This window comes from Haematobia irritans, chromosome 4, assembly GCF_050003625.1.
Source record: "Haematobia irritans isolate KBUSLIRL chromosome 4, ASM5000362v1, whole genome shotgun sequence".
Lineage (NCBI taxonomy): Eukaryota > Metazoa > Arthropoda > Insecta > Diptera > Muscidae > Haematobia > Haematobia irritans.
Genome location: NC_134400.1, coordinates 79,348,612 through 79,365,292, shown reverse-complemented (window position 1 = coordinate 79,365,292; position 16,681 = coordinate 79,348,612). Strand labels below are relative to the sequence as shown.

At 36.6% G+C, this 16,681-nt stretch overlaps 1 protein-coding gene across 1 annotated transcript in view; it reads right to left on the bottom strand.

Annotated features, from left to right (window-relative positions):
- Positions 1-16,681, bottom strand: part of enc (R3H domain containing protein encore) — a 143,364-nt gene that overhangs the window by 41,817 nt on the left and 84,866 nt on the right. The window contains exons 3-6 of the mRNA XM_075307591.1: positions 9,682-9,845; positions 463-1,564; positions 255-411; positions 49-199 (exon numbers count right to left, since the gene is read on the bottom strand). Of these exons, the coding sequence (XP_075163706.1) occupies positions 49-199; positions 255-411; positions 463-1,564; positions 9,682-9,819 (1,548 nt within the window). The 5' untranslated portion in view covers positions 9,820-9,845. The remainder of the gene's footprint in view (positions 1-48; positions 200-254; positions 412-462; positions 1,565-9,681; positions 9,846-16,681) is intronic.

Here is a 16,681-nt window from a genome sequence, read left to right as displayed (position 1 = left end):
AAATGCGTATAAAGGCCAACCCATGATGGTAACACAAAACAAACTTACATCTGGTATGCGAGTATTTTTGGTAGGCGCTACAATAACACACTGTTGCGTCTCTGTGTCAACATTATGCTCCATTCCAAAAAAGGCAGCAGTTCGATGTATAAGCATGCGATTGTACGATGACGCTTGAGGAAAGCGAATCTCGCCTCGGCTATTTGATTAGGAAGAAATGTAAATAAGTGCCAATATGAAATGGGATTACTCACCTTCCTTCTTGCACAAACTCAATGAGGTCTTTTTCAACCTTCAGCAGAAACTGGCGATCTTTGACGTTCTTGTTAAGTGTCTCCTTGAAGAAACTGAGCAAATCTGTGCCACCGTGATCTGTGTACTGTTCATTGGAATTTTCTGAATTTGTGAAGACTAAAGAAATAAAAATAGATACAAATTATTGAAAATTCATCGGACACACACCTCTCGAAATGAATCCAGATGTATTGTTGCTGCTGTTCAGGCTTCCGTCTAAGCTGCCACCTCCACAGGGACCTCCATTGCCTCCGCCCCCAGCACCATTGTTGGAGGCGTTTCCACTACTTGACCCTGCACCACTCATGTTCTTCAAACGTGGCTTTGAACCTTTCGAGTTAGAGGTTGTGCGATGTTTTTTGCTACCACCCGTACGCTGGTGATGTTGGGCCTGTTGCTGATGATGTTGCTGTTGACCGTGTTGCTGGCTGTCCATGAAATGCATCTCATCGCTAGAGTTTACGCTATTTTGACTATCGTTTCTCGGACAACGATTCTCCTTATCGTAGACGATATACGACGTAGGTTGCTGATGACTTCCCTCATTGGGATGAAGTTGGTAGTTCATTGGAGAATTGTAAACAGATGATGATGTGGGGGTCTGTGGAGATGGGGTCCCATGTTGAGGTTGCGATGAATTATCGGAGATTTTCAATGCCTTTTGTAATGCACTTCCAGCATTGTATGACTGCTGCTGCTGGGATTGGCTGTAAACTTTATTTGTACAGACCAAGTTCGTACTGACAACATTGACTGTAGGTTTGTTGTGCGCATCGTTAGTGGTTGCAGAAGCATCTCCATTTGTCTTTTTACTGTTACCCTCAGCATTATTGTTGTTACTACTACTGTTAGAACGTTGCGTGGGTGGATGCTGTTGCTGATTGCTATTGTGGACACTATTTCCGCCTACACTGCTTGCACTACCATTACCACCTCCGCCGCCACCACCACCACCCTTCGATTTGGGTGGTGTGAGTTTAGGAAATTCAGTTTCATTGCACATGATCACAGACGGTGTATCGATTATTGGAGAATTGCCTCTAGTTGCCGATGATTGTGTATGCAATTTATTGTTATTATTGCTATTGTTATTGGTAGTATCGTTAACATCCATGTGATGATGATGAGTTGACTGTTGCTGTTGGTAACCATTCGGTGACAATTGAGAGTGCGTCGATGACTCGGATGCCCTCGGCGTAGGAGTTCGTGGTGGGGACGTAGCCTCTCGCATTGCATGACTTCTGGTCAAATGTTTTCCCTTCATTGTACCCTAGAAACGAATTTTATATTGAAGTTACTATTTGCTAGAGAAGATTCTCCAAGGACATGAAATCCTATTGAGTACAATGTACAGTGAGGAGCAAAACCGAGTGCATGCTGAGAGTATGCTTTATTTGCTTAATAAAAATCGTCTATTGGGTCCAATTGCTACAAAATTTATTTCATTTATACTTTATTTCATGATAAAAAAAACTGTACATTCAGATAAACTATATACCTATACTAATACATTTATTAAAATAAGATAAAAGTAAGCCCGAATCCAGTTTTGCATAGTCCATAGTCCTTTATTTTTCCTTTATTTCTAATTATGATTTTAACTCGTCTTGACATACTTCTGCTAAGTTTTTGTTTTTAATTTCTTTTGGAATATCCGACTAATTGCTATTTTTGGTGCTGTTTGGTGTAATCTTAAGCGCCTTTTAACTAGAGACCATTTCCTTACTATTTTGCTTGGGTTTGCCGTCTTTTTGAAAAAAACTTTATTCTCAAGGTAGGCGCACGCCTCCACAAACCGAGGCTAATTTGATTACACAATATCAAGGTAGTCTCCTTTTTTCATGATTCCTTATCATGAACCAACGGTCAAGTGTGTCACCATCCCCGTACCATGAGGTTTCGCCCTCCATGTTTAACAGTTTGTGTGATGTGGTGTTTTCGGAGACTTTGTCATTACTAGTAATGTTCGGAGGTCGTTACCAGTAATGTTCATTTGCATTGGATTAAAAACGGGTTATTTTTGTTTAATCAGACCATTTAACTTATTTCAGTCATCAACTACCCAATCTTTATGGGCCTTACTAGACATTCTCTATTTAATAAATATTGCAAAAAGTGAAAACGTGCACTCGGTTTTGCTCCCCACTGTATATACAAATACATTTTTTAATGATTACAGTTTAAAGGGTGATACGGTCAAAATTTGGTCAATATAAATTCTTTCAATTTTTCATTTAAAAAACCTGAACACCCCTCATTTTGAAGGTGTGTGTGTAGAATGTTGTTCCTATTTTGATTTTGGAATTCACTCTTCAGTTGTCAAAATGCCGTCCAAGCAAGAAGAGCAGCGTATCAAAATTTTGCTCGCGCATCACGAAAATCCGAGCTACTCGCACGCAAAGCTGGCAAAATCGCTAAAAGTTGCCAAATCAACCCTTACAAATGTAATTAAAGTGTTTGGGGAACGTTTGTCGACAGCCAGGAAGTCTGGGTCGGATGGAATCGAAAACCGGAAGTCGCTGAGACGACAAAGAGAGTTGCCGGTAGTTTCAAGCGAAACCCTAACCTCTCTCTCCGAGATGCCGCAAATAAGCTGGGTGTATCGTCTACAACCGTGCATCGAGCCAAAAAACGAGCCGGACTATCGACTTACAAGAAGGTAGTGACTCCAAATCGCGATGATAAACAAAATACGACGGCCAAAGCGCGATCCCGGAGGCTGTACACGACGATGCTGACGAAGTTTGACTGCGTGGTAATGGACGACGAAACCTACGTCAAAGCCGACTACAAGCAGCTTCCGGGACAGGAGTTTTATACGGCAAAAGGAAGGGGAAAGGTAGCAGATATTTTCAAGCACATAAAACTGTCAAAGTTCGAAAAGAAATATCTGGTTTGGCAAGCCATCTGTACCTGTGGCTTGAAAAGCAGCATTTTCATAGCTTCCGGGACTGTCAACCAAGAAATTTACGTGAAAGAGTGTTTGAATAAACGTCTGCTGCCTTTCCTGAAGAAACACGGCTGTTTCGTACTGTTTTGGCCGGATTTGGCATCTTGCCATTACGGTAAAAAGGCCATGGAGTGGTACGCCGCCAACAACGTGCAGGTGGTTCCCAAGGACAAGAACCCTCCCAACACGCCAGAGCTCCGCCCAATTGAGAAATACTGGGCTATTGTCAAGCGGAACCTAAAGAAGACCAAAAAAACTGCTAAGGACGAGCAGCAGTTCAAGGCAAACTGGCTTTCTGCGGCGAAGAAGGTGGACAAGGTGGCTGTACAAAATCTGATGGCAGGTGTCAAGCGTGAGGCCCGGCAATTCGGATTTGGAAAAGCAAAAGCCTAACTGAATATTTTTCCTGAATTTTATACTAATTGAACTTGAAAAAGAAATTTAATTTGATTTTTAAATAAACGATTTCACCGATTTACACGCGTTTTCCCTTGACCAAATTTTGACCGTATCACCCTTTACCTAATCACTGTAGTGTTTTTCAGGCTGAAATATTAGCAATAAGAGAGGTGGCGAATTGGCTGAGAAGTAATGTTCCAAAAAATGTGGGCATTAATATATACTCAGACAGTCAATCTGCAATAAAATCCTTGGACTCTGTGTTCCTCAACTCGAAAAAGGCCATCGACTGCCGCAAATCTCTCAATGAGATGGCTGAGCAGTACAATATTCACCTAATATGGGTGCCTGGCCATAGGAACATACCGGGGAACTGCGAAGCGGATGAGTTGACAAGGCTAGGGACTACCTTACATATTCCAGGGGAACTAGAATTTGTTGGTATGCCCATAGCTACCTGCAAGCTCATACTGCGTGAGAAGGCTGTTATGATGGCAAATGTTCGATGGGAGAATTGCAAGGCACCAAGACACCAAGCAAATATGGCCCCATTTCAACTTAAACCGCACACTAGATATGCTAATGTTCTCGAGACGTCAGATATCACTCCTGATATCTGCTATAACGGGTCGCTGCCTGATAGGCGATTTTGCAAAAACCATTGACGCGAAGTATAATGACTATTGTATGAGCTGTCATGATGCGGAGGAAAAAGAATCAATTAAACACCTCTTGTGTGAGTGTCCTGCATTTTGTGTAAAGCGCAAGCAACTTTTAGGAGCATATAGCTTCAGATTACTGGCGGATCTGGAAAACGTTAACTTAAGCAGTCTGCTAATGTTTTTGGAACAATCTGGTTGGTTCAGCGAAGAAAAATAATCGAGAAGGTTCAGCGGTTAAAACTAGAAGTGCCCATATGTAATAGGTACTTTTAGTTAATGTGGTATCACAATGGACTGAATAGTCTAAGTGAGTCTGAATCTTAATCGGGCTGCAACTTTAACCTAACCTAACCTATATTTGAAGCATTTTTATCTTAAATTTAAAAATTCAATATGTCAGTTGAGTTAAAGACGATTTCTTTAAATTAAAAATGTTTTTCTTTATTTTAAGGTACATTTGCCTTACTTCAAAGATCTACAACTTCAAAATTTCAAGATTTGTGTCCTAAATTTAATGAACAAAATTTTTGAAGCAAGGATTATAAACTTTCTCTTAATTAAAATGTCATTATTTTAAAGAATTTTGTCCTTAGCATTGCGTAAATTTCGAGTCCTAAAATTTAAGTTGCATAATCTTCCATATTAGGTTAATATTTTTTTCTGTGTATATTTCAGTTAAATTTGTCGCAACTATTTGCATTTTTTTTACGCAGATAAAATTGCAAACAATAACTTTCTTGCCCAAAATCGAGTGGGATTGCCATCAAACTAAAATGATGCTACTAAATTCCTCCATTTCGACTAAAGTCAATATATCGTTTTATATAATATAATTAAAGTGCGGGATTGTACGGGGACTTTTTTGAATCAGTGTATATTTGCTCTATTAATTAAGCTATTATTTTAGTTTTAGCCAACATATGGATTCAAGCTGAAATAAAATAGCAATGTAAAGATTGAAGAAGAAACACTACTACAACACTAATAAAACAAAACACAGAAGTAAGAGGAAGCACGATCATAGTTTGTAAGAGGATAATTCCTATATACACGCAGAGAAGGAATATGATCACCTCAAATATGTTTCAAGAACAAAATGTTATTCTTGTATGGTGACCATGTAACATGTTTGTCGCAAAAATGTTGTTTTCTCGCTAAACATAACATGCTTGCCGAAATCATATACATAATTTCCGAGAAAATAGCATGGGTGCGATAAACATGTTAAATGGTCACCATCCAAAAATAACATTTTGCTCTTGAAATATGTTTGAGGTGATCATACTCCTTCTCTGGGTGTATATATTCTCCGTTAGAAGATAGAATATAGAACCCAAAAGTGAGTTATCTATCCCAATCAGATCTATACTAAAAGCTGGGAAAAGTTCATTCGCCCGAACGAAAACATGTACAGTTAGGAGTGTAACTATAGATTTGTATCTGGCGTTCTCTTTTCAATGACGCCATTGATCAAATTCCTTAATTTTCTTTGTGCTCGAATAATAATTAAATGTAAATTAAAGAAAAATCATGCATTTGGACGTTAATCGCCTGTTTTAATATCAGGCTAACATGAGAAGTAAAAAACAAAACTTGCAGACATACAGCTTAAAAATCCATAGACTGCTGAAATTTTCTGCTGACCCAAAAAAAAAAAAGAATAAATAAATAAATTCACTGCGGACTATCTGTTAATAGAATTACTGAAGCAGTAAGACAAAAACAGTCGAATGGTACACATTGGGCCTATAAAAAAAACTTCAAACATTAAAAAACAATTAGCAGTTTTTTAATTAACGGACCATTAGATTTTTTTACCCTCCACCATAGGATAGGGGATATTGACTTTGTCATTCCGTTTACACATCGAAATATTTGTCTAAGACACCATATACATTTTGGGTCGTGGTCAAACTCTGAGTCGAAAAAGACTGTGTAAAAATTATATGTTTGGAACTCAAATTTTTTTAACACAGTATTTTTAAGTGCAAGCATATAATGTTCATAAACTATCATAACATGTTTTGGACATATATGTGAGTATGTTAGAACACATTATGTTTGGAACATAACATTTTTGAAAATATAATATGTTTGGATGCAAACATATATTAATTTAGGTATAGCCTGTAAACATATATGTGTTTAGAAAGAGAGACCTAGAGAGTACGCTACAAGTAAAATAATGGAAGTAACACAAAGAAAATTTCATTAAAATTTTTTCTACCAGTGTATGCCTAAGGTAAATCATAATATGTTTGAACAACACAAAAAATATTTTGTTTGGACCAATCCTGAAAATAAACATGCTTGAAGCAAAATGTGGGTATATGTTACAGAAGCGATTTTTTAAGGGTGTAGTTGTTATCGATGTAGGTCGGATGGTATTGCAAATGAGCCATATCGGACCACTTTACCTTATAGCCCCCATATATAAACCGATCCCCAGATTTGGCTTGCGGAGCAAATTTTCTCCGATCCGGTTGAAATTTGGTACGTGGCCTCTAACAACCATGCAGAAATTGCATATCGGCCAATTTGATTTGTTATTATTTTTAATGTTAATCGAAGCTTGACAAATTTACTTTCTGGAACTGACACTTTCCAAAAAGAAATCAACACGAAATATCAAAAAAAAAAATAATCTTTGGAGCTTACACATTTTTTTCGGGAAGAAAAAGGGATCATCTATTCAGTTCAACTATGATTAATACGAGGGCGGTTCGGAAACTTCTTAGCCTATCAATGAAAGAGTTGGTTAGTTTTTCAAAAATATTTTTATTTTTCAATATAATCTCCTGAAACTTCAATACACTTGACTAAGTGCTTTTCTAGCAATGCTATCCCTTGATTAAAATAGTTTTCCTCAAGGTCTTCAAAATAGTGGTTTACAACTGTAATTGCATCTTCATTTGAGATAAAACGCTTGCCAGTAAAGATTTTTTTTAGATTTGGGAACAAGTAAAAGTCACTGGAAGCTAAATCAGGAGAATAAGGTGGGTGGTCAAGCAACTCGTACTTTAATTCGTTGATTTTAGCCATTCTTAAATCACTCTTGTGCGCTGGTGCGTTGTCTTGATGAAAAATTATTTTTTTGTGTTGTAAGCCAGGACGTTTTTCTCGAATTTGTACATTTAATTGATCCAAAAGTATTGTTTTGCAGATAGTCAATCAATAAAATACCTTTGAAGTCCCAAAAAACCGTTGCCATAACCTTACCAGCCGATTGAATTGTTATTGCCTTCTTTGGGGCACTTCCTCCAGCTTCAGTCCATTGTTTGGATTGTTCTTTTGTCTCTGGAGTATAGTGGTAGATCTATGTCTCATCAACAGTTATGAAACGACACTTAAAATCCATTTTATTTCGCTTAAAACGTTCCAAACAAGCTTGAGAAATGTTCATTCTTATGCGTTTTTCATCGACTGCTAACAAATGCGGCACCCATCTCGCAGAAAGCCTTTTCATCTGTAGTTCTTCATGCAACTCGATCATTTGAGATGCCCATGATATTAGCAATTTCACGCACTTTTATTCGACGATCTTTTAATACCATATCATGCACTGTGGCTACAATTTCTGTTATTGTTGCTGTTTTTGGACGTCCACTACGTGGTTCATCTTCAATGCTTGTACGACCACGTTTAAATTCAATTTTTTACTGTTGCATGTGAAGGAGCACTTTCACCTAACACATTCACCATATCATTATGAATTTCTTGTTCCGATAAACCTTTTTTAAATATGTAAATATTTAATGACAGCACGCATTTCTAATATTTCCATTGTAAAAAAATTGCGGATGCGTCTTTTTTGAGTTGCCAGATCGAAACAGAATTTAACATGTGTTCATAACAGAGACGGAAGTTTCCAAAACCATTAAGTTTTTTCTGTTTATACCGCGCATTTTGTGCTAGGCTAAGAAGTTTCCGAACTGCCCTTGTATGAGTAGCATGCATATCAGTACTCATACTCGCTACGTCGTGAGTATTTTGTGTAAATATAAATGCAATCCGGTTTGCGTTCTCTGGTGTATATTTTAAGCTGACCTCTTTGGCAAATAGACCCTATCATTTTGTTAGTTCGCAAACTGCTCAATCTAGAAGGACTTCTTTTCGGAGAAAGTCAAATACGATAACTGGCCAATTTCGTGCAAGCGAAGTATCTTCTCAACACTTTCCAGTCAAATTTTTTCCTGCATCGGTGAGCTCAGTTGTCAGGCGAGCGGTTTAAAACTGATATCAACCTGAAGTTGGTTGCAATTCAAATCAACCACCCTGTAGATTAAGAAATTCATTACGAAGTTATCACCATTTATCGTTCGTTTATCCATACTTATGAATTTACATTGTCCATCCGAACCAAAAACTCTTTTAAGGATATCTAAAATATTGTAGAAATCATAGGGCGTTTTCGATTCGCAAAAAATATGTTGCATTGGGGTTACACTACTTTTTCCCTCATTGTATTTTCGCCTAAATGATAATATCATTCCAAAGTTATTGTTAATTCATAATATTGTAAGGGATACAGGATCCAAAATCTATGACAGTGTCCTTCATATATAGCAATCACTTTCGAGAATGTTGCACCTTTTTTCCGAATCGAAATCGCCATTAGTGTTCGTAATTAGTTCATTGAGCATCGGGACGATCACCACAAATTTTAAATTCGAATGTTAAAGCACAGGAACTTCCCTCTGTGGAAACGTAGAACTGAATGGCTTAGATAAAATTTGGCACTATAAAACGGAACGGCAAATCGTATAAATTTGAAATAAGTTTTTTTCTATACCGACCACCCTAATATACTTTTATTTGTCCTCGTGGCCATGGATCAAAACATATGGTAAAAGAGGAAAACACGTCTGGAACCTTGAACTCAAAGTAGAAATTGCGTAATTTTATATGGAAAGCACATATTTCTCGGAAACTAGTGATGGTGATTGACTCACAAATTCCAAGAAAATACACGGACTACGATGGAAAGGTCACAAACTTCCATCGTTGCATGTCTGGATTTGTTATATGCTTCCTCTCGTTATCCCTTTAACATTAGTCTTCACTAACTCCTCTTAGATTATTTCCTCTGCCTAACTACCATTATGGTATAGGTATACAAATCTACACACGTCCTTTGCTATCATTCGGTTGGATATCCCCAAACGAACGAGCGCATTGAACAAGCATGAGGCTGTTTGGGTGTGTGTGTTTGTGTGTTCGTTACCTTGGTGAACCATGTGGAAATGAAACATAGGAATATACGCTTTATTTGGTCGAGTACTTGAATGCATTAGTCACAACCAAACGTTTGACATTTGGGAGGGGACGGGGTAGCCCAATTGATTGATATCATACGCTAGTCTCCCATGTACTTACCCTACGATTCATTCCAAAGCTGTTTTGACGACCCAATGACTCCTCGCTATTGTATTCCTTTTGCTGTTGTGGCTGATTGGATGATGACATATTTGGAACATTCGTAGCCACCGCTACCTGGGATTTTGTGGAACTCATAATCACAGTTAATTTATAAAAAAAATCTGAAAGTAAAAGCAATATACAGTAGAACATTACAATCACGTATACACAAACTAAATACTCGGGTAACCTATATAGGAGAAAAATTCCAAATAATTTGTAATAAATGGACTCTTTGAATCGACGAGGTGTGTATTGTTTTGCTCTTTGGTGACTGGAGTTTTTGGATTACAATTGACCCGATAATTCATGAATGCTTCACCAAGGAATTCATTTTAATAACGATATGATGGGGTTTAAAAAATCCTACCCTGGTATCCTAAAGCTTTAAATACGAAAGAAAACTGTGTCGATCTAAAATTGAATTTGCAAAAACAAAGAAACAAAACTTTCCTTGCATGATTGGTACAGTGATCATGTTCTGCAATTAAACTTGGAGTCAGTATGTCACACTCGGCAGCTATGAAAACTCAGGAATAAGATCGTGGATTGATATCATCATTTGATAGTTCGTCATATTTCGTGTTTCCGTCCATTTTCCCGATATCTTTAATCTCATCACAGCTATGTACTTAAGCCTCTATAGGGCTTAAGTACACACGCAAAGAAAAAAAAACGTTTGGAAAACGTGTACCGAAAAGGTTTTTCTTTTGTTAGATTTTTTTGAATTGCTTCGAAAATTTTAAACTTTTATCACCAAAAAAATTCGTTTGTTACAAAATTTTTATTTTTTCAATAAAAAAAGTTATTTTTGAAACAACGACACAGTCCATTTCGTTTATATCAAACACTGTTCTTTTCGGACTTTAGGTCTTTAATAAGACACATTTTACAGTTCAAAATTTAATATAGTACAATGTAATGTTGAACATTTTTTCGGAATCTTCCGAACATATCTGGAATATATATAAAAAAAAAACAAAAGCAAAAAACAAAACTTTGGTCGAAGCAGGGATCGAACTCACGACCTTTGGTATGCAAGTCGGACGTAGTAACCACTGCTCCACGGTGCCAAACTAAATGTTTGTTTCTGTTAAATAAACTTTGTTTATTCGGTTCGTGGGCGCCGCAAGCTATGCTATATAAATATAACTTATATGGATAATTATGTATTGATGACCATAACAGGTACATAGCTCAGTGGTTAGTGTGTTGGCTTACAAAGTGCATGGTCCGCGGTTCGATTCTCCGTCCAGGCGAAAGGTAAAAAAAATTTAAAAAATTTATAAAATCGTATAATTTCTTCAACATTGTTGGTATTACAGGAAAAGGTGTTAGGAACTAAAAATCCTCGTGGATGTGAGAAAGATGTGAGGGACAATGCAATTAGCAAGAAAACAATGCTTTTTTTGAGCTAGTCTTTATGAAATTGTTTTTACATCCTGGAAAAGAGTAACGTTTATCACAAAAAGTATATAATTTTCTTCCAAATACACTTCCTTACAGCGAAAAGCAAATGAGAAACGAACTTTGTTTGTCTAAAATTACGTTTGGGAGGAAAGAATTATTTTTTTGCGTGCAGTATCGTCGCAAAGGCTCTGATTCACGTGGCCACAAAGCGTTGTTATAGCCAGGAAAATTTAATGCCCTGGTGTACTTTTACACAACTACAACTCACGAAATTACACCCTCTCATAGAAGAAAAAAATGAATTACAAGTAAAGAACAAGTATATACGGCCGTAAGTTCGGCCAGGCCGAATCTTATGTACCCTCCATCATGGATTGCGTAGGAACTTCTACTAAAGGCTGTCATCCACAATCGAATTACTTGGGTTGCGATAACACTTGCCGATGGCAAGGTATCGTAAAACTTTTTAACACTGTCTTCAAAATTGTAAGTTAGCCCATACGGGGTATATATTAAACAAAAAAAGGCCGATTAAATACGTATATAATATAGTTTGACAAAATTTTCTATAGAAATGAAAACTTGACAAAATCTTCTATAGAAATAAAATTTTGACAAAATTTTCTATAGAAATAAAAACTTGACAAAATTTTCTATAGAAATAAAATGTTGACAAAATTTTCTATGGAAGTAAAATGTTGACAAAATTTTGTATATAAATAAAATGTTGACAAAATTTTCTACAGAAATAAATTTTTTACAAAATTTTCTATAAAAATAAAATTTTGAAAAAACTTTCTATGGAAATAAAATTTTGACAAACATTTCTATAGAAATAAACGTTTGACAAAACTTTCTATAGAAATGAAATTTTGACACAACTTTCTATAGTAATAAAATTTGACAAAATTTTCTATGGAAATAAAGTTTTGGTAGATTATTTTTGGCGATATGCACCAATTTTTGTGTAATAAGTCGTCGGCTATATATAACTAAAGACCGATATTGACCAATTTTTACATGGCTGTTAGAGGCCATATATTGACAACATGTACCAAATTTCAACCGCATCGGATGACTTTTGCTATATATAATTATCGACCGATATGGACCAATTTTTGCATGGTTGTTAGATACCGTATACTAACACCATGTACCAAATTTCAACTGGATCGGATGAATTTCGCTCCTCCAAGAGGCTCCTGAGGTCAAATCTGGGGATCGGTTTATATGGGAGCTATATATAATTATGAACCGATATGGACCAATTTTTGCATGGTTGTTAGAGACTATATACTAACACCACGTACTAAATTTCAATTGGATCGGATGAATTTTGCTCCTCCAAGAGGCTCCGGAGTTCAAATCTGGGGATCGGTTTATATGGGAGCTATATATAATTATGAACCGATATGGACCAATTTTTGCATGGTTGTTACTAACATCAGGTACCAAATTTCAACAGGATCGGATGAATTTTGCCCCTCCAATAGGCTCCGGAGGTCAAATCTGGGGATCGGTTTATATGGGGGCTATATATAATTATGGACCGATATGGACCAATTTTTGCATGGTTGTAAGAGACCGTATACTAACATCAGGTACCACATTTCAACCGGATCGGATGAATTTTGCTCCTCCAAGAGGCTCCGGAGGTCAAATCTGGGGATCGGTTTATATGGAAGCTATATATAATTATGGACCGATATGGACCAATTTTTACATGGTTGTCAGAGGCCGTATACTAACATCAGGTACCAAATTTCAACCGGATCGGATGAATTTTGCTGCTCCGGGAGGCTCCCCAAGCCAAATTTGGGGATCGGTTAATATGGGGGCTATACGTAAACGTGGTCCGATATGGCCGATTTTCAATACCATCCGACCTACATCAATAACAACTACTTGTGCCAAGTTTCAAGTCGATAGCTTGTTTCGTTCGGAAGTTAGCGTGATTTCCACAGACGGACGGACAGCCGGACAGACGGACGGACGGACGGACATGCTTAGATCGACTCAGAATTTCACCACGACCCAGAATATATATACTTTATGGGGTCTTAGAGCAATATTTCGATGTGTTACAAACGGAATGACAAAGTTAATATACCCCCATCCTATGGTGGAGGGTATAAAAAAATCATTGACGCCAAATCATGATCATTTTAACCCTTTCGACCCTAAAGTTGTCTGTGGGCAACTTTTTGTGTTTTGAGACTCACTGTCAGCGTTGGTTTTGTTTTTGTTCATAAAACTGTAACGGCATTGAAAGTTACAAGTGTTTTCTTCAAGTTGAATGTAAAATCATCTAATTTGGTTGTCAATTAGCTAATTTTTTTTCATTAATACGCACGTGCCTTAAGGAAAAAATATGTGCGAATTTAAAAAGAGGTTTTTATACATGTGACTTTTTTCAAAAATTACATTTAAAATGTTGAAAGTTTTTATTAAATCTGTAAGTACATGTCAAATAAAATATTTCTGGAAGTCAAATCTTAGAATTGCAAAAAAAAAACAACAGATGAGAAATTTTTAAAATTGAAAAGTTGCCTGTGGGAAGCTTTGGCCAATTGTGATAGTAAAATTACATATTTTTGGACATAAGACCTAGAGAAACGATTTTAATCATCTTTACTTATTTAATCATTCTTAAGATTTCAATAGCGTGCGTCACGAGCAATTTCGTGAATTACGAGAATTTTATTGAGCCGCGAAAATTGTCGTGTTCCGAAAATATTCGTAAATCACGAGATTTGTCGTGAATTACGAAAATTGTCGTGAATCGTGCGAAAGCGCGAGGCATAACCGTTGTTCATGTGTGAGCGTGCGCGAGTATAACTTTTCATTTCGTGAATTGACGTGAGGGTGAATTCCTACCTACATGGCGTGCGTGAGTACAAATATTTCTTCGTAAATGTGTTTGAGCGTGAGTGAAATTCCACTCACGCGCGCATCTAAGTATATAATTACTGTAAAATAACAAAAAACATTAAAAAGTCCAATAAAACGTAATCCAGGTTGGCTGATAAGTCTCCGGTCTAACAAAGCAAAACACATTTTTGTCAAAATTCGTTTTTATTATTCAACATAGTTCCCTTCAAGAGCGATACAACGATTATAACGACCTTCCAATTTTTTGATACTATTTTGGTAGTTCTCCTTCGGTTTTGCCTCAAAATAGGCCTCAGTTTCGGCGATCACCTCTTCATTGCAGCCAAATGTTTTCCCTGCGAGCATCTTTTTGAGGCCTGAGAACAAGAAAAAGTCGCTGGGGGCCAATGACTTGTGGCACGGTGCGTTGTCTTGGTGGAACAACACTTTTTTCTTCTTCATATGGAGCCGTTTTGCCGCGATTTCGACCTTCAAACGCTCCAATAACGCCATATAATATTCACTGTTGATGGTTTTTCCCTTCTCAAGATAATCGATAAAAATTATTCCATGCGCATCCCAAAAAACAGAGGCCATTACTTTGCCAGCGGTCTTTTGAGTCTTTCCACGCTTCGGAGACGGTTCACCGGTCGCTGTCCACTCAGCCGACTGTCGATTGGACTCAGGAGTGTAGTGATGGAGCCATGTTTCATCCATTGTCACATATCGACGGAAAAACTCGGGTGTATTACGAGTTAACAGCTGCAAACACCGCTCAGAATCATCAACACGTTGTTGTTTTTGGTCAAATGTGAGGCAGAGTCCGGAAACTCATTATCAAGCCAAGTTTTTGCTTCCACCGTATTTTTTCCCTTCAGAAAACAGTATTTTATCAAAACACGAAATTCCTTTTTTTCCATTTTCTTTTTTTCACAATAACAAAAGTTGCTTCACAAAAGACGCTCTATCTCACGAACTAATTGACTTACAGATGTCAAATTTTGACACGAATCATTTGAAGGTTGGTACTATATAAAAATAATATGCATTTAATACTAGCGACGCCATCTATGTGTCAGACCGGGGACTTATAAGCCAACCTGTTACAAAACAAACTATTTTGTAGTCACGATTGTCCAAAGTTGCCCACAGGCAACATTCTCTACCGCCTAAACGAATGGGCGTGGCGACCCGAAATTTTGGCTAGACGCTTCTTAAATGACTTCAACATGATTAAAAGTAAAATAAAAATTTGGCGATACCTATACAAATTCGGGGTCGAAAGGGTTAACCGTACTGTAGTTCATTCTTTTTTATTTTTGGGAATCCTACGAAAATTCTCGTTTGCTTTAGTTCATATTGAACTTATGTGTACGGTCACTGAACTTTATACTAAAGTTTAGTTCATAAAATGAAACATAATTAAAAAAGGAAAATTTGATTGGGCTGTGGAAAAAAAATAAAATTTAACAGCAAACAAAGTTTTTTTTTGCAATAAAAATGAGTTACATTTAGAGTTAGTTTAACTATGAATTTTGTTTCCGGTATAGTGAGTAGCCATAATTGTGTCTTTTCCGGTTTAACATTCAGGCCCCAGGGTCTTGCCCAATCATATGCCATCCTCAGGACTTTTCTGCCCTCCTGCAGAGTCTGTTAGTATCCGATCTCTGCACAAGTATTATAACATCGTCTGCGCAACAGACGGATTCAAATTCCTCCTTAGAGGAGTTCCCCACTTTACATTACACGTTATTGTCACATTATGCAATCCTTATCCTTCTATTCCTTAGTATATGGGCTATCCAATCTTGTAAAGATCTACACGCAAAAAAATAATTCTTTCCTCCCAAACGAAATTTTAGACAAACAAAGTTCGTTTCTAATTTTCTTTTCGCTGTAAGGAAGTTTATTTGGAAGAAATATATATATACTGTTTGTGATAAACGTTTATTCTTTTCCAGGATGTAAAAACAATTTCATAAAGACTAACTCAAAAAATAATCTTTTCTGGCTAATTGCATTAATTATTATTAAATTATACGATTCTATAAATTTTTAAAATTTTACCATTCGCCTGGACGGAGAATCGAACCGCGGACCATGCAATTTGTAAGCCAGCACACTATCCACTGAACTACGTAGCTGTTATTGTCATCAATAGCTAATTATCCATATAAGTTATATTAATATAGCATAGCTTGCGACGCCCACGAGCCGATTAAACAAACTTTATTTAAGAGAAACAAACATTTAGTTGGGCACCGTGGAGCAGTTGTTGCACGCAAAGAAAAAAAAAACGTTTGGAAAACGTGTACCGAAACGTTTTTCTTTTGTTAGAGTTTTTTGAATTGCTTCGAAAATTTTAAACTTTTATCACCAAAAAAATTCGTTTGCTACAATTTTTTTTATTTTTTCAATAAAAAAAGTTATTTTTGAAACAACAACAACACAGTCCATTTCGTTTATATCAAACACTGTTCTTTTCGGAATCTTCCGAACATATCAGGAATATATGTAAAAAAAAAACAAAAAAACGATGTCAAATCCTCAAAATAAGTCCTAGCCTATATTTGAAGAGTTTTTATTTTATATCCAAAGATTCAATATTTCAATTAATTTGAAGACAATTTCTTTAAATCAAAAATGGGTTACTTACTTTAAGGAAAATTTGCTTTAG